General features: G+C 49.6%; 1 protein-coding gene and 1 long non-coding RNA gene across 22 annotated transcripts in view; one reads left to right on the forward strand and one right to left on the reverse strand.

Annotated features, from left to right (window-relative positions):
- The window catches only part of LOC144290750 (uncharacterized), a 54,238-nt gene that overhangs the window by 7,069 nt on the left and 26,136 nt on the right, over positions 1–21,033 (forward strand). For 2 of the 9 annotated variants that reach the window (XR_013358299.1, XR_013358302.1), the window contains exons 1-5: positions 7,280–8,896; positions 9,205–9,327; positions 13,325–13,484; positions 14,978–15,254; positions 19,097–19,241. This is a non-coding gene — a long non-coding RNA (uncharacterized LOC144290750). Of the gene's footprint in view, positions 1–7,270; positions 8,897–9,204; positions 9,328–13,324; positions 13,485–14,977; positions 15,255–19,096; positions 19,242–19,471; positions 19,650–21,033 lie in introns of those variants that run through there. The other 7 variants (XR_013358296.1, XR_013358295.1, XR_013358301.1 and 4 more) reach the window with 6 other exon arrangements.
- The window catches only part of LOC144290746 (long-chain-fatty-acid--CoA ligase ACSBG2-like), a 39,334-nt gene continuing 24,460 nt past the window's right edge, over positions 6,160–21,033 (reverse strand). For 4 of the 13 annotated variants that reach the window (XM_077860293.1, XM_077860283.1, XM_077860288.1 and 1 more), the window contains 9 exons: positions 16,996–17,172; positions 14,607–14,791; positions 14,238–14,471; positions 11,973–12,193; positions 10,313–10,452; positions 9,915–10,161; positions 8,516–8,624; positions 6,386–6,680; positions 6,160–6,305 (listed from right to left, as the gene is read on the reverse strand). In XM_077860293.1, the coding sequence (XP_077716419.1) occupies positions 8,551–8,624; positions 9,915–10,161; positions 10,313–10,452; positions 11,973–12,193; positions 14,238–14,471; positions 14,607–14,791; positions 16,996–17,172 (1,278 nt within the window). In that variant the 3' untranslated portion in view covers positions 6,160–6,305; positions 6,386–6,680; positions 8,516–8,550. Of the gene's footprint in view, positions 6,306–6,385; positions 6,681–8,242; positions 8,339–8,515; positions 8,625–9,914; positions 10,162–10,312; positions 10,453–11,972; positions 12,194–14,237; positions 14,472–14,606; positions 14,792–16,995; positions 17,173–21,033 lie in introns of all 13 variants that reach the window. The other 9 variants (XM_077860287.1, XM_077860292.1, XM_077860286.1 and 6 more) reach the window with 7 other exon arrangements.

Genomic DNA, 21,033 nt, shown 5'->3' on the forward strand with positions numbered 1-21,033 from the left:
TCTCTGGGTTTTCTGTTCTGTTCTATTGATCTATGTATTTTTGTGCCAGTACCATACTGTCTTGATGACTACAGCTTTTTAATGTAGCTTGAAGTCCAGAATTGTGATTCCACCAGGTTTGGTTTTCATTTTCAAGGTTGCTTTGGCTATTCCAGGTCTTTCGTGGTTCCATACAAATTTTAGGATTGTTTGTTCTAACTCTGTGAAAAAATGCTGGTGGCATTTAGACAGGAATTGCATTAAATGTGTAGATTGCCTTGGGTAGTATAGACATTTTAACAGTGTTCTTCCAACCTGTGAGCGTGGAATGTTTTCTCATTTCTTTGTGTCCTCTTCAGTTTCTTTCATAAGTGCTCTGTAATTTTCAGGGTACAAGTATCCTGAACTTTCAAATCCCATTCAGACTCCCTTGCCAGGAAAAAATAAAATAAAAATAAAGGGAGCCCTTCCTGCCATCTAGAGGCAGTAACCTTGCAGTAGAAGCCAGAGTTCACACTAGCTCCCCCCTTGCCTCTACACTGAAAATGCAGTCAGTCAAGTCTCAAGAGTCCTTCAGGAGGCCACTTACAAAGCCAAACCTTGGAGATGAAGAATTGCAAACGATTTACAAGATTTGGCTCATTTAGATTGGGCGGGAAATCTGGGTACTGTCTGTGGGATTGGATTCTGAGGCTGCTGAACCAGGGAAGGGGAAATGAATTTACCAAGGTAGGTGTGCTGAGCGGAGATTGTAGATTTATTAGCCTAGCCCAAGCCATCGGGAGTCATTCTGGTTGTCAGCGTGGTTGATTAACTGGAGAGCTGAACTCAGTCTGGCTTTTGTAACTATAGCTGAGTTGCCAGAAGAATCCTTGGTGTAACAAAGAAGGAATCTGAAGGGATATGCTCTGTGCACAGGGCAGCAGATATGGGGGTATTCACTGCATGGTTAATGAACAGGTGGAAGCAACCTAAATGTCCAGTGATAGGGGAGTGGGTGAGTGCCATGCAAAATCCCTACTCTGGAACACCATGCAGTCGTTAGAGCAAATGGGGTGGTTGTATTCGGCTTCACAGATAAAGGTGTCTATAGCATGTTTTCTAAAGATTTTATTCATTTATTTGAGAGAGAGAGAGCAAGCAGGGGGAGTGGCAGGCAGAGGGAGAGGGAGAAGCAGACTTTCCACTGAGCAGGGAGCCTGAGGTGGGGCTCGATCCCAGAGTCTAGAGGTCATGACTTGAGCCAAATAAGATGCTTAACCAACTGAGCCACCCAGGCACCCCAAGTATATGTCTTTTAATATGCCTTTTAAATAATTTATTTTGAAATAATAAATCTGAGGGTCACAGGAAAGTTTCCATAATAGTACAAAGAACTATCTTCTTTATGCAGATTCATTTCCTCCATCATCTACTACCCCTGCCCCCGCCAGATTATCATCAATCTTTTTCTTTCTGTAAAGATTTATTTATTTGAGAGAGAGTGAGAAGGGGTGGGGGCAGAAGAGCAGAGGGAGAGGGAGAGAGAATCTCAAGCAGACTCCATGCTGAGGGCTGAGCCCGATGCAGGGCTCGATCTCACGACCCTGAGATCACGACCAGGGCCAAAGCCAAGAGTCGGATGCTTAACTGACTGTGCCACCCAGGTGCCCCTCAATAATCTTTTTCTGAGGATAACCTGCAGACATTTCGTACAAATATTTCAGTGTGTGTCCCCCAAACAACACTGACCTACACAACGAGCATATAAGCCCAGATCAGGACGTCATCATTACTGCATGATCATCCAGTCCTCACACCCCATTCATAGTTTCTTAACCGATCCAGTAAGGTCTTCCTTTCTGGTCCAGGATACAACCTGGGATCATATGCACTTAGTTGTCAGGTCTCCTCAGACTCCTTCAATCTGGAGCGAGTTTTCACTTGCTCTGTCTTTCATTCCTGGATGGTCTTGAAGAGCACAGGCCTTACATTCTGTAGAATGAGCCCCAGTTTGGGTGCACCATGACTGGGGCCATGCTTTTGTCATACAAGTGTTAGCCAACCAGGGCCTGGTGTAATTGGCTCTGTGTTGTTTACTCCTTCACAGCAGTTTGGGACCTGCTAGTGCCAAACCCCAATTTTTTCTTTAACTTATATTTAAGGTGGGGGAACCTGAAAGACATCTGACCAGACATCTGATCAGGTGGTCCAGGTTTACATCGCTTCCTGATAACTGCACTAAGAGGAGCCTAGCACAGTTTCTGTCATATTCCTTCCAAGAACACTGGAGTGAGTTGGGGAGCTGGGGGCCTGAGAGTGACCACAAGGTGACAGCAGGTTTACTTGGGGAGCCCTTTGGTTCACATGCAGGGAAAGCCTCTCACAGAATGAGACAACAGCACAGAGCCAACAGCCCAGAAGGGGAAGAAGGCAAGGACCCACCCCCACACCCCAGAGGGAAGGGGCTTATTTGTCTAGGTGACATTTTCAGTAGCTGGGCAGGGAGTCTATGGGCCAGAGAGCTCCAAAGGGCACAGCATTCTGGGGTCTTTCATAGCTCTGGTGTTTATCTTATATGTGGTACATTTGGGTGTCTATCAAGTGATAGACAAAGCAGGTGGGGTCTAAATGGCTAAAAATATGAATATTAAAGATATATTTTAAACAACTGAATGTGTAAGAAGCTCAGTTTGCTACCATCTTTCCCTTCCAATGGTGTATAATGATCAATAGAACTTAATATACCCTTGTGATCTGGAAAATCATCTTTTGCCAAGTTATGTTTTCCTGCTTTTATAACTGATCAGGATTTTGTGGGAGAGAGGTACTATGAGATTACGTCAATGTCTTCCCCATCATCAAAGCTCCAGTCACTGACCATGGAGTCTACTGACGACTCCTGTTTGTCCACCTGCATAATGATTGCCAGGTGTAGACTTTCTTTTTTTACATTTTATTTATTTATTAATGAGAGACACAGAGAGAGAGAGAGAGAGAGGCAGAGACACAGGCAGAGGAAGAAGCAGGCTTCATGCAGGGAGCCCGATGTGGGACTCCATCCCGGGACTCCAGGATACACCCTGGGCCGCAGGCAGGTGCCAAACTGCTGAGCCACCCAGGAATCCCCAGGTATAGACTTTCTAATCCCATCATTTCTTCTACATTATTCATGACTTTGTATTACAATAGCAATAACCAGTTATTCAGTGGGTTGTAATCTGTTACTGTCATTTTGTTTTGGGAGGCAAATTGCCCCCATGTAGCCAGTGGAAAGCCCTTCTGGCTGGTTCCTCTGGCCCTTTGACAGGTCCTATCTCTCTATCTTTCTGTCTTTCCTTCCTTCCTTCCTATGTTCTGGGCTCATCTTATACACTCCCTGTCTTAGCCCTGGAATCAGACATTTCCCCAAGCATCCCTGGTTCCTTTTAGTAGCAGATGGGATTTAGAAACCAAGATCTGGCCATTTAGTGTGCCCACTGCTGCTGGGCCCTCAGAGCAGAGATAGAAAACACGTGCATATGTACATGTGTGCATGTATATACACATGACTAAGTATGTAGGTACACAGACGTATGTAGATATATTTTTATATAACACATCTATAGTTCTGCAACTGTGTGTATATATCATGAAACTGTGAATTTGTACAGTACCTCTAACTCAAATATATTATCTTGTGGTTCTTTCTAACCTTTTCCTAAATTTCTTCTCTGCCAGTGAGAAACTTAGCTCTACTTAAAAAATATCTACTTACTTATTTGCTCACTGTATCCAGCCTCTCGACCACACTGTTCCTCTCCTCAGCCTGCCGCCTCTGCTTTCCCCTCCAGTCCACACCCTTGGCCTCTCAGCCTGTCCCTTGCTCCTCCGTGTAGCTGCCCACCTCTGCTCCCCACATTCTCAACCACTGTGCTAACTTGCCTCTTCCTGGAAGAAAAAACTAAAGTAATTTCTACCTAACTTTATGTATGTTTACTGTTCAGGGACACCTTATTTTTTTTTTTTTTTTGGTCTTATATTTCACTTTGGATTTTTTTTTTATTTTTTAATTTTTTTAATAAATTAATTTTTTATTGGTGTTCAATTTACCAACATACAGAATAACACCCAGTGCTCATCCCGTCAAGTGTCCCCCTCAGTGCCTGTCACCCACTCACCCCCACCCCCCGCCCTCCTCCCCTTCCACCACCCCTAGTTCATTTCCCAGAGTTAGGAGTCTTTATGTTCTGTCTCCCTTTCTGATATTTCCCACACATTTCTTCTCCCTTCCCTTATATTCCCTTTCACTATTACTTATATTCCCCAAATGAATGAGAACATACACTGTTTGTCCTCCGATTGACTTACTTCACTCAGCATAATACCCTCCAGTTCCATCCACGTTGAAGCAAATGGTGGGTATTTTCGTTTCTAATGGCTGAGTAATATTCCATTGTATACATAAACCACATCTTCTTTATCCATTCATCTTTCGGTGGACACCGAGGCTCCTTCCACAGTTTGGCTATTGTGGACATTGCTGCTAGAAACATCAGGGTGCAGGTGTCCCGACGTTTCATTGCATCTGAATCTTTGGGGTAAATCCCCAACAGTGCAATTGCTGGGTTGTAGGGCAGGTCTATTTTTAACTCTTTGAGGAACCTCCACACAGTTTTCCAGAGTGGCTGCACCAGTTCACATAGGGACACCTTATTTAATATACATTGTTGCTTCATTAGCATGGAATTTATGGCCAACAGCACTATAATTCATGCACGAATGTTTATTTAACACCTAACTAACGTTTTCCCCCTGGGCTCATCACGGCTTTCTTGTACTCAGGAACACTAGACAGCATTTTGGCATGAGAAGTAGAGGCTGCTTTCAACAGTGACATCACCCAACAAAAATGCAAAAACATGCCACTAAATAGGTCCTCAGAAGGACATGCATTTGCAGCATGAGCTGAAGCAAGAAGGCAGGACAGCACTGTGTTTGACCTCAGCTGGGAGTGAACGTTGGGCAATTCAGATATTTCACTGGTCTGACCATATCCACAGATGGCCACAAAAGTGCTGGCAGTATTGATTTGGGGATTAACAAATAAATTTTAGTGAGCAGGCAAACTTAAAATACAGAATCTGAAAAAAAAGGATAGGCTGTACTTACATATGAAAAAATAAAACTAAAAAGTTACCAGGTAGATGGGGAAAGCCATCAAAAATAACATTAGCCTATAGGCATTGCGTTTGTGGTTTTTTTTTTTTTTTTGTAAGGAGAATATCTTCATACATTTCTGATCTATTTATAATTTTACATTTTAAAAAGAAAAGGGGCCCTAGGCTGCATCTGGGTATCTAGAACCTTAAAAGACTGGAGATTTTCTTCCTCCTGTTCTAATAGGCTGTCCTCCTCTGGCCTGGGAGGCATCCTTTCTACTGATCTTTCAGGGACCGACACTGTGGATTTGCTGTCTCGGCTTTGGTCTGCCTATTTGTGGACTTTTTTGTTTTTTAAAGTCCACATGACTTTATTCATGAGAGATAGACAGAGAGAGGTAGAGACACAGGCAGAGGGAGAAGCTGGCTCCCTGTGGGGATTCTGACACGGGACTCGATCCCAGGACCCCAGGATCATGACCTGAGATAAAGGCAGACAGTCAACCACAGAGCCACCCCAGTGCTCCTATACATGGACTTTTGGATGAAAGAGGAATGAACTTCTGTCTTCTTTAAGTTGCTGTTATTTTGGGCCTTATGACAATAGCGAAACTCAAGATGAGTTTCATCAAGAACTATAGCTGTTGGGCACCTGGGTGGCTCAGTCAGTGGAGCGTGTGCTTTTGGCTCAGGTAATGGTCCCAGGGTCCTGCGATTGAGTCCCAGATCGGGCTCTCTGCTCAGTGGGGAGCCTGCTTCTCCCTTTCCCCCTACTCATGCTCTGTCTTTTGCTATCTGTCTCTCTCAAATAAATAAATAAAATCTTAAATAAAATAATAGCTGTTAACCAAGACTGATGGGTGCTTTGATGATAACAGTTTACCTGTATCAACGGCTTCTCAGTGCATACCTTCACCTTGAGATGGGGGTTTGTTTTTACAGATTCCCATCCACTCCAGATGCAGAAGGTTGAACTCCCATAGCTAGTCAGAATTTGAACCCAGAACTGATTTCAGAGTCTGAACTTCTCAACAAAGGACAAAATGTTTGAATCTGGGGCTGAAGATCAGGACATGGGATGCTGAAGTACTTTATTATCAGAACTTGTTGGAAGGGTTTCCATTGCTTCTAGGAAGATGCGTTGGTTTGAGGACTCACTTCTTCAAATTTGTAAAGGCTTTTCTTTCTCATGTCTCAGCCAGTCCTCTGGGGAGGAAAAAAAAATCTAATTGGAACCCATGAGATGAGATCTTTCTTCTAAAACAAGCAGTTCTTTATAGACCTACCTGTAAGCTTTTTTGGGATCATGCCTTGAAGGTTCATAGGAATTCAGAGATCTGTGATGATCCTGTTGTTTCAAAAGGCTTGCCAGGTCCCAGTGGGGGAATCTCTTTAACAGGTGAATAATCAAGAGATTGATCCGTAGGGAATCTAGCTTCTTAAAAACAGGAGTGAAAGTCCCTATACAGGCAAATCATGTGTCACAGTGAGGTCATTCTTTTGGAGGCTGGAGAGCGGAGAAAGGTTATCACCTGGAGAGCCTTGAAATATGTGTGTTCACTCTCTGAGATCCCACAGTTACTGTAAGATGAAAATATTCCTGAATGAATGGATCCAATTAGAAAAACAATTGAACCCCTCTCTGATGAACTTTAGAGCACCACTATCCACGAGAAATACCACGTGGGCCACCTATGTAAAATTTTTCTGGTAGCTGAGGCTCAGTTGGTTAAGCATCCAATTCTTAATTTCAGTTGAGGTCATGCTCTCAGGGTCATGAGATCAAGCCCCACGGTGGGCTCTGTGCTCAGCGGGGAGTCTGCTTAAGATTCTCTCTCTCCGTCTCCCTCTGCCCCTCCCCCTGCTCGTACATGCTCTCTCTCTAAAACAAAATCTTTAAAAAATTTTTGATAGCCACATACAAAAAAATAGGTGAAACTAACTTAAGTAATACATTTTTATTTTTTTTATTTTTTTTTTTTTTTTTTAAATTTTTATTTATTTATGATAGTCACAGAGAGAGAGAGAGAGGCGCAGAGACACAGGCAGAGGGAGAAGCAGGCTCAATGCACCGGGAGCCCGATGTGGGATTCGATCCCGGGTCTCCAGGATCACGCCCTGGGCCAAAGGCAGGCGCCAAACCTCTGCGCCACCCAGGGATCCCAGTAATACATTTTTAAAGCCAGCATGTCTAAGATAGTGTTATTTCCACATTTAATCAATATTTCAAAATATGAACAAGATATTTGATATTCTGTTTTATACCCAGTCTTTACAACCCAGTATGTGTTTTATACTTACCGCTGCTGCCATTTTGTTCGGCCCAGGTATAGAGGGTCCGTCTCCCACCCCCACATCAATGTCAGATGGTCTTTCACCCAACCGCAAAGTGCAATTGTAAGTCTCTCAAAAGATTCAGAATGGTGAACGTGATGTGTGTTACTGCTGGGCTTACTCAGGAGACTTTGGCCAGTGAAGGTGTGGAGGAGTTAAGCCAGTCAACAACATAGAAAGTGGACATGGTGGCATGCTGGACTGAATCATGCTCCCCTCTCAAGGTCATGAGATCAAGCGCCACAGTGGGCTCTGTGCTCAGCAGGGAGTCTGCTTAAGATTCATATGTGGAAGCCCTAACCCCCAAGACCTCAGAATGTGACTTCATTTGGGGATAGAGTCTCCAAAGAGGTGATTGAGTTGAAAAGAAGCCATTAGGGTGGGCCCTGATCCAGTACGACGTGTCCTTGTAACAAAAGGAAATGCCGACCCAAGCACCACATCTGTGAGCCAGGGAGAGAGGCCTCAGTAGAACCCAACCAGCCAGTACCTTGCTCTTGGACTTCCAGAAAATAAATTCCTGTGGTGCAAGCCACCAAGTCCGTGGTACTTTGGTAGCTGCAGCCCTAGCAAGCTAATGTGGGCGAGTTGGGTGGGGGCATCAGAAGACCATGATTTGACCATGAAAGGATTACAAGTGGCCTTTGGGACAACTGAGAATTTGTTCTACTGTCCTCCTACTCTTGCATCTAGCTGGATTCTATCAGTGAGTGACCCCTGGTGTTTGGGGGCCTCTGATGGATGAGACTTGGGGAAAGGAGAGGAATGGGGGTGGGTGGGTAAGAGTTGTTCAAATCCCTATCCCTTACCCTCTGTGATGGGCCACCACGCCTCGTTCTCTGGGTTCCTGGCAAGTGGCACTTAATCCCACCAAGGTTTCTGACCAAAGGCCTGCTCCAGATAAGCTACAATATAACATTTGGGAATTTCTCTGGTAGAGAAAGCATGACCTAGAATCCCTGGCAAGCAAATGTACATTCGTGCATGGCCTCTCCAGCTCTGCGCACAGACCCGCCTGCCACAGAGGAGAGACCACGTCTGTTGGACTTGTTCAAGGCACAGCCCAGCAAAGCCAGTCTCACCGTTGGGACCGCCAAGAGCAGCTCCACCAGAGAAGTCAGCGGTAAAAGCTTTCAATTTGCTTTCTGTATTTCTGGGTTACAAAATGTCTCCTAATCTTGGTCGTCGGACCTATCGAGAAAGGAGAGACCAGTTCAGATGTGGGGATAAAATAAAAGTTCGCATGTCCCGTGTGTGGCCAACAGGGTCCCGTGACCGGGGCTGACTCTGCCATCGACTTCGTGGGCACACCGCCGTCACCATCGGCATGGGGATGACCGTCCTGCCCTCGCCCTGGGCTGTGGGGAGGACTGTGTGAGCTGCCAGGCAGACAGCATTCTGAACTCCGTGCCTCGTGTGGACAATGCCCCCAGCGGAGAAGGCATGCCACCCCGATTTTACAGGTGAGGAAATGGGCTCAGAGAGGGCCAGTTGCTCTGAAGTGACCCAGCATGTGCATGGCAGGGGCAAGACTTGAATTCAGGCCCTGAACCACACCCCAGGCTGCTCATGGGCTCTGGGTCACCACAGCGTTCAGGCTTCCCCAGCTGGATCCTGAGCAACCCCCCACCTCAGGACTGCATTTTCAACTTGTGGTTGAAAGAACTAAGGATCAGAGGGCCAAGTCACTTGGAGGGGGCAGGACTTGAACCCAAGTTGTTGGAGGTTGTGTGTTTGCCGTTCACTCTAACTCTGTAATCCATGCCATCAGACTACAGCTGAGTGCTGAGAACAAGCCCCAGAAGGGACATCGATGGAAAGCAGGACCCCCACCCACCCGGGAGTGAGCCCTCCCTTCATGGGGCAGACGGACAAAGATCAGCTAATACGTAGGGTAGGTAATTTCAGACTATGCTGTGTTACGGGGACAAGATGGCAGCAGTATAGGGGGGTATGATGGTGAGCGGCAGGGCCGCCTATTAAGGGCGGTGGTGAGTCCCGTTAGCCAGGATGGTCAGAAAAAGGCCACTCGAGGAAGTGACCTGTAGGGTGAGACCTAGACAATGAGGAGGAGCCAAAGAAGTGAGGGGGGAGGGCATTCCAGGTCAAGGGAGCTGTAGGTGCAAAGGCCCTGAGGTGGAACTGTGCTTGAAGAGTTGTGGGAACAGCAGGGAAACTGAAAAGGAGAGGTCAGCAGGAGAAAGATCATGCAGAGTCAGAATGAGGAGTTTGGCTTTTATTCCTAGAGCAGAGGGTGTGCTGCCCTGGGGAGGAGGGACATGTGCGCATGTGTGCGTGTGCGTGCGTGGGCACATGCGTGGTGTGGGGGTGGGGAGGAGGAGAAGGGACGTGTGTGTTTGGGGGAGAGCTGTGAGCTGGAAGTGGACCCTCAGACCCCCAGAAAAGGGCACATCTCCCCGGAGCCCATGTAGCCCTGGACATGAGCAGGGGACCAGGCCACCTGCTCTCCGGGCTGCTCACCCAGCTCTCCATTGTGGACAGAAAAGTCCTTCTCCAGGATGACCCACTTCTGGATCCTCTGCGCATTGGAAATGGCTTCCTGATTCACAGCATCTATGCCTTGCTGGATGGCCTTGTAGACCAGGGGGTCCTGTAGCTCCAAAATCTCAGAGACGGTGGACACATGGCTCCCCAGTTTCCGGCAGAACTGAATGGCCTCCAAGCTTAGCTTGTCCAGTGGCTCTCCATTCCTCCTATCGACCTCACACTGCCCCCAGGACACCCTTGTCACCACACCCAGTGACCACACTCACTCCCTGGCCACACCTGAGGACCAGGAAGTGGGTCCCGGGCCACGGGGGGTGCGCCCTCTGGACCCTGGGGTGGAGACCCCCGCAGGACGGCAGACCCAATGTTACCTTCAGCGTCAGCAGGATGCTCAGAAACTTTGCCTTATCTCCCACTAAGACGGCATTACTGATTATGGGGATCTTCTCTTTAACCATGTTCTCAATGGGAACAGGGGCCACGTTCTCACCGCCAGCCGTGATGAGGATTTCTGGAACAAAGCGTGGCTCAGTGAGGCTTCAGCAGGGATGGGACGAAAGGATGAGCGGGGACAAAAGCTGGCACAGATGACCGCTCACTTAGAAAACCCCAGAAGCAGAGGACCACCCCTGCCCATGGCCGGGACGCCCATCATGCCTTTCTCCAAGCCACAGACCCAGTGTCACTCTGCCTCTCCTCCCTTGTCTCCTTGGAATTCCCATCCAATGTCCAAGTCCTGTGCACTTCACTTGGACAGCACTGTCCCAAGTCCTTCAGAAGTCTTGCTTGGAAGACAGTGCAGCGCCTCTGGCCATGCCCCATCTCTTGTCTCCTGATTTGTCTGCCATTTGGCAACCCCCGAAGAACCTTCCAGTGAATTGTGTCAGCTGTTCCCCCAGCCTCTCAAATTCTCCAAGAGCTCCTCCTCCTGTCCCAGATATGTTCCACCTGCTCTCTCATCTAAGGATGCTGGCTGCCTCCCGTCCCACCCACCCAGACTCTGTTCTCACCCCAGGATCTTTCAGCCATCCGTACTGCGGTCAAGGCGGTGGTAATCATATGTTTGCGCTGGACACCCGCGGGTGGAGTCTGCCACCGACTCAGGTATCCAACCCACTTTTTCTTCAGGGAACTCTTACCCATCTCGAACCGCTTGTGGTTTGGGCCAGGGCTACGGGGATGAGCATGTGACCAGATCCGACCTGTCAGCATACTCTACTCTCTGCAGCGGTTCATTTTTAAATGGGATCCAGTCAGAGGCCAGACCTAAAACTTTTGCTGCCCATTGGTGCTTCAGACGAGCCTCGACTGTTGGCAGTCGTCTCGTCACCCAGTGGGAAAAGCCTCTCCAAGAGTGGCCCCAACACCAAGGACGGCTCAGGAAGAGAAAGATAAAGCAATTCCTTTGATGTTATTCTGGCACCTGGATCCAGCCAAGCCTGAAGTGGGACTTTTCAGACTTCTCCATTTTGAGCCAATAGTTTCTCCTTTTCGCTCAAACTTATTCTGTTGCTTGTCGTGGGAATGGTGCTAACCTAGCCCGCTTACTGCATAATTACTGCCTACGCCAGGCTCACTGCCAAACGCTCTGTGTGCATCAGAGGTTGACAAACTACAGCCTGTGAGTCAGATCCAATCGTCCATGTGTTTGTGTGGCCACAGGCTAAAAACGGTTTTTATATTTTTACATGGTTGGAAGGAAATGCAAAGAATAATAAAATTTGTGACACATGAGAGTCAGATGACATTAGTATTGTCATGTGGCCACGTCTGTGTGTCTGCTGGTTGTCTGTGGCTGCGTTTGTGCCCCCGCGGCTGAGCTGAGCAGCTGTGACGTGAACTCTGTGTCCCGCAGATCCAAAAAATATTTACTGTCAGGCCCTTAGCAGGAAGAGCTGGCTTATCCCTGTTCTATGGCACCTCACTGAATCCTGCAGATTATTATTCTCCCTGAGTCACAGGGAAAGAAAGGGGTTTGAAGTTCAGGGTGGGCCTGCCCGCAGGAAGCCCCAGAAGAGCCAGCCCCAGTACCTTTGATGCGGCCGGTGATGTAGAGGAAACCATGACTGTCTACACGGCCCAAGTCCCCGGTGTGTAGCCAGCCTTCCTCATCAATGGCCTCCATGGTCGCATCTTCCATCTCCAGATAGCCCATGAAGACGTGCCGACCCCAGATGCAGATCTCCCCTGTGCCATCCTTGCTCTGCTGGTACAGCATGTTCTTACACCCAGACATGATTTTGCCACAGCTGCTGGGGAAGGGAGTTGGTGGGGGTGGGGGAGACCAGGGCTCAGGGAGACAAGGTCACCCCCCCGAGGTCAGCCTGGGTGTGCAGCCTGGGCTCCCTGCTGGGATCTGCTGCTCTCACCCTCTCCAGGCTCCGGTGGGCATGAGGAAGCATATAGATATTTCGAAGAAAAGGAAATACAGATGGATTTGAAATGTATGCAAAGATTTTTTTTTTCAACTTGTAACAAAAGGAATGTACGTGAAAGTTGCATTGAGGTACCTTATTTTTAAAAAGATTTTATTTATTTGTGTGAGAGAGAGAAGGCAGGAGAGGAGGAAGGGGCAGAGGGAGAGAGAAACAGACTCCTCGCTGAGCAGGGAGCCGGATGCGGGACTGGATCCCAGGACTCTGGGATCACGATCTGAGCCAAAGGCAGATGCTTAACCAACTGAGTCACCCAGGTGCCCCCGAGGTGCCTTTACCTTTCCTTTCTTTCTTTCTTTCTTTCTTTCTTTCTTTCTTTCTTTCTTTCTTTCTTTCTTTCTTTCTTTCCTTTCTTTCTTTTTTACCAACTGGTTTAGCACCATAGATGATGTGTATGCAAAACGCTTGCTTCAGCATTGTTTGTGGCCACACATGATGGGGAAAAAGCCAAAAGTACCCACCAGTACAAGGACCAGTTAAGTAAAGGCTGGTGCAGGCACCCAGCAGAATACTCTGCAGTTCTGTGTCACGAGCCCAGATAACGAAGGACACCAGGTTATCTGACTTCGTTTGGTTCCCAAGCTCCAGATGGCAAGTCATAGTTCAGAGAGGATGGATTCTGTGTTCAGCTTAACATAGAAAATGCTTTTTTGGGGAACAAAATTATGTGTGTCCAGGCACTGCTTGTGCCAGGTTAGCTTGAAGGCAGTGGTGTGGTGGTTTTGCCTCCGGGAGGGTGTCAGGGATTGAAGCGCACCCCTCCCTCCCGTCATGTGTTGCAGGGCTAACCCCCAGCACCTCAGAATATGACCAGATCTGGAAACCGGGTCATTGCAGATGTGATGAGTTAAATTAAGTTAAGATCATACTGGAGTAGGGTGGCCCCAAATCCAGCCTGCCTGGTGTCCTTATAAGAAGGGGAGGTTTTTAATTCAGACACGCACACAGGGTGAACCACGAGAAGATGAAGGCGGAGATCCGGGGGACACATCTACAAGGCCGGGAGCTCCAGGGATGGCCAGCAACCACCAAACGGCAGGGAAGGGCCCGGGACGGACATGAACCAGCCTGCCCACACCTTGATCTCGGACCTGTGTTCTCCAGAATTGTAAGAAAAAGCTCTTGTGGTTTAAGTTTTGTGGAACCTTGTTATGGTGGCCTCAGCAGACCCACAGGAGATTTGAGGTGGGAGGGAGGGAGCTTTTCACTGTGTCGCCTCCTGAGTTTTTGGACATGGGCACGTAGTCCTCATTGAAAAACACTATTGAAAGGTAGAGGCTGAAACTAGTACCTTTCACCCAGGGTTGGGGCAAGGTCACTGCTCTTTAGGGAAGGCCCACTCTTTGGTTTTGGAAAAACTGCAGTGGGCATTTGTGACAGCAGAGAGGGGGTCAGGGAGAGATGGTGGGAGATTCTGTGGCTGTGGGACCCAAAGAGCAGAACTGTCTTGGTGTTCTTCCTGCGTCAGTGTCATTGGGTTCACTCCTGCAGCCCGGGGCCAGCTGAGCTTGAGAGAAAGCCAGAAAGGGCCCGTGGATGTGTTTGGGATGGAGCATGGTGGAGATGAAGGGTCCGGGGTCTCAAGAGGTGAACCCGGAGTGGGGGAGCCTGGGGAGGGGGCTATCTGGAGACAAAACCCACAAGTGACCATGGGGGAGACCATGGAACATTCTAAGGGCCCTTCTTGTCTGTGGGCTATTTGACAAATGGGGGCGCTTCCCTGGTTGTGAAGATTCAGGGCTTGGAGGCTGGAGAACAGGAGTCACTCTGGAGATTCAGGTCAGGGTTCACCTTAGCCCAGTGGCTCGCCCACCCTCCCACCTATAACCCCCATACCCAGTGCTGCTGGAGGACAGAGTACCTGTGAATCTTGTAGTTATTGCGGCTGGATGTGGTGTGGGGTCCTGTGCTTTCGCTCATCCCGTACATCTCGCCTATAGGTATGTCCAGGCTTAGGAAGAACTCAGAGGTCTCTGGGTTGAGGGGTGCAGCCCCGCTGATAGGAATTTGGCATTGATCAAGGCCAAGGGCGTTCCTGACTTTGCTGAACACGAGGGCCTTTGCCACGCGGTAGCTCATGGTAGTGTCGTGGACCCTGTGAATAAGAACGAGAAGGGCAGCTCAGCCCTGGAGCCGAATGGGGCTTGATGGGCACCACCTCCTGGAGAAGGCTGAGCCCCCTTACCCGTGGCCCTCTCCCTGCCCAGCCACTGCTGGACCCTCCACCTACCCAAACATCCTTTTTGTATTGACCTTTAAGCCAATAATTCTTCCCCATGAAAACACCTTCTTCCTCAAGCTTGAGCATTTGGCACCACTTTCTTTTATCTTCTCCTGCATCTTCTCCCAAATTCGGGGCACCCCCAGGAAGGCTGTAGGCTTTACTTCCAGCAGAGTGTTGATCAGGGTGCCCTGCAAGGGACCGAGCTGGGTTAGCCACACCTGCACCTTGCTTGGAACCCAGATGTCCATTTTCCCCCACCAGCCATCCAGCTCGGCCTAGGAGAAGCTTCTCTCGGCTGATTGGACCGGGGTGAGCGCCCCACCCAGGGGAGCCAACCCACTGGCTGGCTGTGACCCATCGCATTTCTCTCTCTCTAGGGATTTGGTGGAGAGCACAGATTGGCAACAAAACCTGACCCCAGGATGCGGCGGAGTGTTGCGTAACTGTTAAAAAGGATTTAAGATTTGTTTCCAAATCTGTCTGTGGGCTCGGTACAGTCCCTCTCAGAATCCAGGCAGGCTTTTCTACACAGATTGACAGGCCCCGTCTCAACATTTATACGGAAATGCAGAGGACCTAGAATGACCAAAGCGACTTTTGGAAAAGAAGAACCAATGGGAAGAACTCCTACCCAACTTTGGAATTTATCATAAGGTAGGATGATTGGCTGTCCTGGTTTGCTCAGAACCGAAAGGGTTCCCGGAATGTGGGATTTTAGGTCATAAAGTTGGGAATGTCCCAGGCAAACCAGGTCAAGGTGGTCAGCCTTGCCAGAAAGCCAGAAAAGTCTGGTCAATGCGGTTTTGGTGTAAGGGTGGACGTCCAGTTCAATGGGACGGAACAGAAAATCCAAACATGAGGCTTTACATTTTGGAGCAATTCACAGTCCGGGAAAGTGCCAGTAGGACTCAGTGCAAGGAAGGCTAGTCCCGTCCTGAAAAGTAAAAGCAAGAGCTCCGTTTACTGTCTCCTCACCACACACAAGAGTGAGCTCAGACCGGAGCACTGACCCCAGCAGAAGAGCTTAAAGCAGAGGCTCTGCGGCCCCGGGGCAGACAAGGGTCTCTTGCAGGTGGCACCACACTCATGAAAGAAAAGAGAAGTGACTTCATTAGACGTAAAGATGAAAAGACACGCCACCCGGGGCAGGGTTTGCAAACCAATATTTGTTCAAGCCCAACCATAGGAAGATAGCCAAATTTTAAAAATGAGCAAAAGATTCACACAGACGGTTCCCTAAGAAGGTGTACAGCCGGCCACCATGTGCACGAGGAGGCGCCCGCCACCGTGTCATTAGGGGGTCCCGCTTCCCACCCACTAGGACACAGCAGCAGTGCCTGTGAGCGGCAGCCCCGTGGCAGTGAGGGTGGGGACAAGCCCTGCCTCTCGTGCGCTCCTGGGGAGCAGGGTGGTGGGCACGAAACGGGGCAGCCACTTTGGAAACCCCGTGGCAATTTCTTAGAACGTTCAGATCCCCTTATCACCCGCCCGGTGTTGGGTCGGTTGTTTGGAAACTGTTGACGGTATTTGGAGTTGATAAGGACGTTGGGGTGCTTCTCAGGTCCCAGAGGGGTGTGAGTGCACCTGACGCAATCAGCCGGAGAAGAAAGTATTTATTGGGTGGCTGCAACATCTCAGACACCGAGCCCTGGGGTGGGGGGTCAGGGGGGTGGGCAGAGGGGCCAAGGAGATACCAAAGTGGAAAAAAAAAATGACGAGTCTACCGTGCAAAGAACTGGAGGACGAATCTTCCAGAAGGAATTACAAAGGCCCTAAGACCACCTGCTTGATGTTCCCCAAAGATGTCACCCCAGAGCCCCCTAGAACCTGTGAATATGTTCTCTTTTATTTTTTTTTAAGATTTTATTTATTCATGAGAGAGACAGAGAAAGACAGAGAGAGAGGCAGAGACACAGGAAGAGGGAGAAGCAGGTTCCATGCAGGGAACCTGACGTGGGACTTGATCCCGTATCCCCAGAATCACACCCCGGGCTGAAGGCAGCGCCAAACCGCTGAGCCACCCAGGCTGCTCTATGTTCTCTTTTATAGCAAAAGGGACTTTGTAGATGTGGTTAAGAGCTTTGAGATGGGTTTGGGTTTTGGAGCTTTTTGGTGCTGGGAATGTGACTTAAAAAAAAAAAAAAAACAAAACTACATACACACACACCCATTCTGCTTTCAATACTAGTCACATCGTAGTTTTGGGTTGTTCAGTGTACAATCCGTACAACCATATGCGGCAGCCCTGGCTTGGGTAAAGGTAAAAACTAAAAGAACGAGGTCAGCTGTTTTCATTGCGCCTAAATGGAGCATAAGATGAGGATAGAGCAGGAACCCCTGAATCGGGGGCTTGACAAAACCATCCACTGACCCCCGGGGCTGCCCTCAGCCTTACCGTGAGAGCATCTGGCTGAGCAAAGTAGATGAAAGCCCCGATCTTCATGGGTATCCAGACATCCATCATCTGAGCTGCAACGTGGCTGAGAGGAAGGTAGCTGACCACCACCTCCTGCTTTTCTGCGGCATTAGACAGGCTGCAGTTCTTGGCCACTGCCCCGGCCGTCCAGGTGATCTGGAACACAAGCCGGGTCCAGGGGGCCCCGTCCTCACTGGGGGGGCCCTTCTGAATGCGGTTCTGTAAACACTTAGCAACACGCCCTCCTGTGTGTGGGCCCTGCCCCATCACGCTCTACACAAGCGAAGTCCCAACAGACTGGGTGGGTAACTATGGTCCTTTATGTTTTACAGATGGGGCCAGTGAACGTGCCCGAGGCTGGGGTGAGCTAGGGAGCTGCTAGGGCAGCTTTGGGAGTTGAGCAGACCCTCCCTTGGGTCCAGCAACAGACGCTGGAATCAGAATGTGTGCGTGGAGAGTCAGGAATCTAAGGGAATCAGTAAGCTTCCTGGTGTCCAATCCCGTCTCCACTCGTTGGCTAGCTCGGTGACCCTGGGCTCTTTGCTCATCTGTAAAATGGGCACAGGGGCTTCTCGTGTCCAAGAAACAAAAAGGCCACGCAGAACCCCATCACATAAACACCCAACCATTGACACAAATAGTGCTTTTTTGCTTCATCCCATCCCCTAGCAGATGCATAATTTTGCAGTCTGCATTTTTTTTAGATTTTATTTATTTATTCATGAGAGACAGAGTGAGAGACAGAGGCAGAGACACAGGCAGAGGGAGAAGCAGATTCCATGCAGGGAGCCCAACGCAGGACTCGATCCCGAGACTCCAGGATCACGCCCGGGCCGAAGGCAGGCGCTAAACCACTGAGCCCCCCAGGGATCCCCAGCAGTCTGCATTTCTCACTGGTGTTGTGACTCTCTGGGAACCGTTACCTTGTTAACCCAGCTGCTCAGGCCTCCACACTATTCCTCTAACCCACAAGGCATGGTCCTGCCGCGGGGCCTTTGCACTGGCTGTTCCTCTCCTTGGAATGCCCTTCCTCCGGCTTCCCCCACAACTGAGTCCCTCTCAAATGTTCCATCTCCACTTAAATGCCATGCCACCTCGGAGAGGCTGTGTCACGCCTCCCAGACTGAAGTTTCCTGAGTCTCTGGGTCCTGTCACCATAGCCCTGCGTGGCTTTACTTGCTCAGCCCCTGTCTGTCTTCCTGAGGGCCCTGATGGGTTCAGTGCCGTGTCCCCGGCACACAGTGTAGACTTCACATGTTTTCGTTGAATGCGTGAGCGAGGAGACAGAAGGGATGCATGAGTATGGTGGAGTCTGCAGAGCACTGGCCCAGAGCGGGCCCTCAAGATCAGTCCCGTGTCTCCCCCTGGGCCTCGGGTTGGAGGGATTCTCCTCTCTCCCCAGCCCGGTCGCTTACAGCCTGTGCTCCAAGCCTGTACTAGCAGCCACGTGTTGAGGGAAGGGGCTTAGCGTGTGCAGACTGTGGTGCAGACCGTGGTGTCCACACTCCTGGATTCAAGCCCTGGCTCGGGGACGTGGAGCAGGTCATTTCTCCTCTCTGAGCCTCAGTATCCCTATCTGTGAAAGGGGTTAATGACTCCTGACCTCCTGGTAAGGGCTTCAATGAGGGGTTAACATGTGCCTCTCTCAGCGTGGCGCAAAGTACCCTGCCAACGGGAGAAACCTGTTTTTGTTTTAAAATATTTATTTATTTATTTATTCATTCACGAGAGACAGAGAGGGGCAGAGACACAGGCCGAGGGAGAAGCAGGCTCCACGCAGGGAGCCCGATGCAAGATCGATCCCAGGACCCCGGGATCACGACCAGATGCTTAACCGCTGAGCCACCCAGGTGGGCATCCCAATGAGAGGAACTTTGAGCTGTTGATGTGCATTGCGACTGTTGGGCCAGCTTTGACTTCCTGAATAAAGAGGATGATGACTTAGGAAGTACTAGTAGCCAACACTGGGGCTCCCTGTGGGCCAGGCGTTCTGTGCTTCTGCGGTAGATGAAGGGCAGCCGCAGATCCCCTGCCGCACCGCCCGTCCGGAGCTGGAGTCTGTTTTCCTTTTTCTTCACAGAGCTCTTTTGACCAAGAGAGTGGAGCAGGAGTGACACTGGGTAGCTTTGAACATGGAGCCTCCACCTTTGCCTCGGGGGTGCTTGCTCCGGAGGGGGCGGCAGCCACCACAGCCCCCTTGGGGAACCCCAGGCCACGTGAGACAGGTGAGTGCAACCCCTCCAGCCCAACTGGACACCAGCTGACGCCAGTGGGGCAACAGAGACTCCCTGCTGAGCCCTGCCTCTCAGTTCCAGGTCCAGAAGTCATACAGCGCTGGGCTTTTTAAGTCTGTGAGCTCCGGGCCAGCTTGTTACGCAGCATCGGTTACTGACACAGGACATGGAATCATTCACTCTGTGAGGTTCTAGAAGCAATTCCTATCTCCATCCTACAGATGGGGACACAGAGGCCCAGAGAAGATGAGCAGCTTGTCCCAGGTCACCCAGCTGGCCAGTGGAAGAGCCAGGATTCAGACCCAGGCAGCCTCACTCCAGGGTGTGCACTTGTCTCCCTGACGGCAGGAGAATATCTCCTCACACCTGAAGTCGCTAGGAGGAGAAACGCCAGCCAGGGTAGGGTGAGGGTCTAATTAGATGCCTTCCATTCATTTATTCGCTCACCCCATAGATGTGGATTGAATCCTCTTGGGCACCAGGCCCTGGAGACATGGCAGTGAATGGGAGAGACAACCCCTGTCCTCGAGGAGCTGATAAATAAGTGACTATATAATAGGTAATAGGTCAGCGTGAGAAAAACAGCCCAAGAGAGATTAGGAGCGAATGGAGTGGTTTATTTTCATTTGCTGTTTTAAACATGGAAGCCTGGGAGGGCTTCGTGGAGGAGGTAACGCAGGGACAGGGACCTGAAGGAGGCAAAGCAACAAGCCACGCATTCTCTCTGGCAGAGAGAACATGCAGAGGGAACAGCCAGTGCGAAGGCTAGTGTGTCTGGTAACTATTAATCTAGGCTGGGAGGAAACTTCATTTAACAGCCAGGAATCTTTCTGATGGAACCACCATTGCCGGCTGGGTGCACGTCCTGCCAGACACTTTTCTGCGTTTAAATTGTGCGTGTGTGCACACTGCTTGCTGACACTTTTTAGTTTTCAATGAAAAGCACATTTTGCTCTGTTTATACCATTCTGCAAGTGGCTTTAAAATGTCTGCATCACATCGCCAGTTTTACGTATCAGCCACGGAGAGCTACAGTGTCTTTAAAAACGTTACTGTGGAGGTGTGCCCAGGTGGCTCAGTCGGTTAAGCATCCGACTCTTGGTTTCGGCTCAGGTCTCGATCTCAGGGTCGTGACCTGCGTCGGGAGATTCTCTGGCTCCCTCTGCCCCTGCCCTCACTCTCTCAAATAAAAAAAAAAAAAGTGTGCTGTGGGGCCAGCCTGCCTGCCTCGGTTCAGGCTCCACCACGTTGCTCTCTGGGTGAGCTGGGCCAAGTAATAGAACCTCTCTGGACTTCAGTTTTCCCACCTGTAAAAGGAGCCTGATAGAATTGAGAGGGTCGCCGTGAGGCTCTGCTAAGGGTAAAGGTCTCGCAACAGGTGCCTCGCATATGTAGTAAGCTTGCGGCACAAGTGAACTGTGACTATCTTTCCTGCTCTTTTTTTTTCTTATTACAGCTTTATTGAAGTATAACTGACATACAGCAAACTGCACACATGTGAAGTGTAGAGTTTGATTCTCCCTGACATTTGTCTCCACCAGTGAAACCATCACCAGCATCAAGACTGAACATTTATTTTTATTTTTTTTAAAGATGTATTTATTTATTCATTCAGAGAGAGCGAGAGAGAGGCAGAGACACAGGCAGAGGGAGAAGCAGGCTCCATGCAGGGAGCCCGACGTGGGACTTGATCCCGGGTCTCCAGCTAAACCGCTGCGCCACCAGGGCTGCCCAAGATTGAACATTTAGATCACATATTCCGTGATGCCTCCCTCTTGCCACT

Source organism: Canis aureus, chromosome 19, assembly GCF_053574225.1.
Source record: "Canis aureus isolate CA01 chromosome 19, VMU_Caureus_v.1.0, whole genome shotgun sequence".
Lineage (NCBI taxonomy): Eukaryota > Metazoa > Chordata > Mammalia > Carnivora > Canidae > Canis > Canis aureus.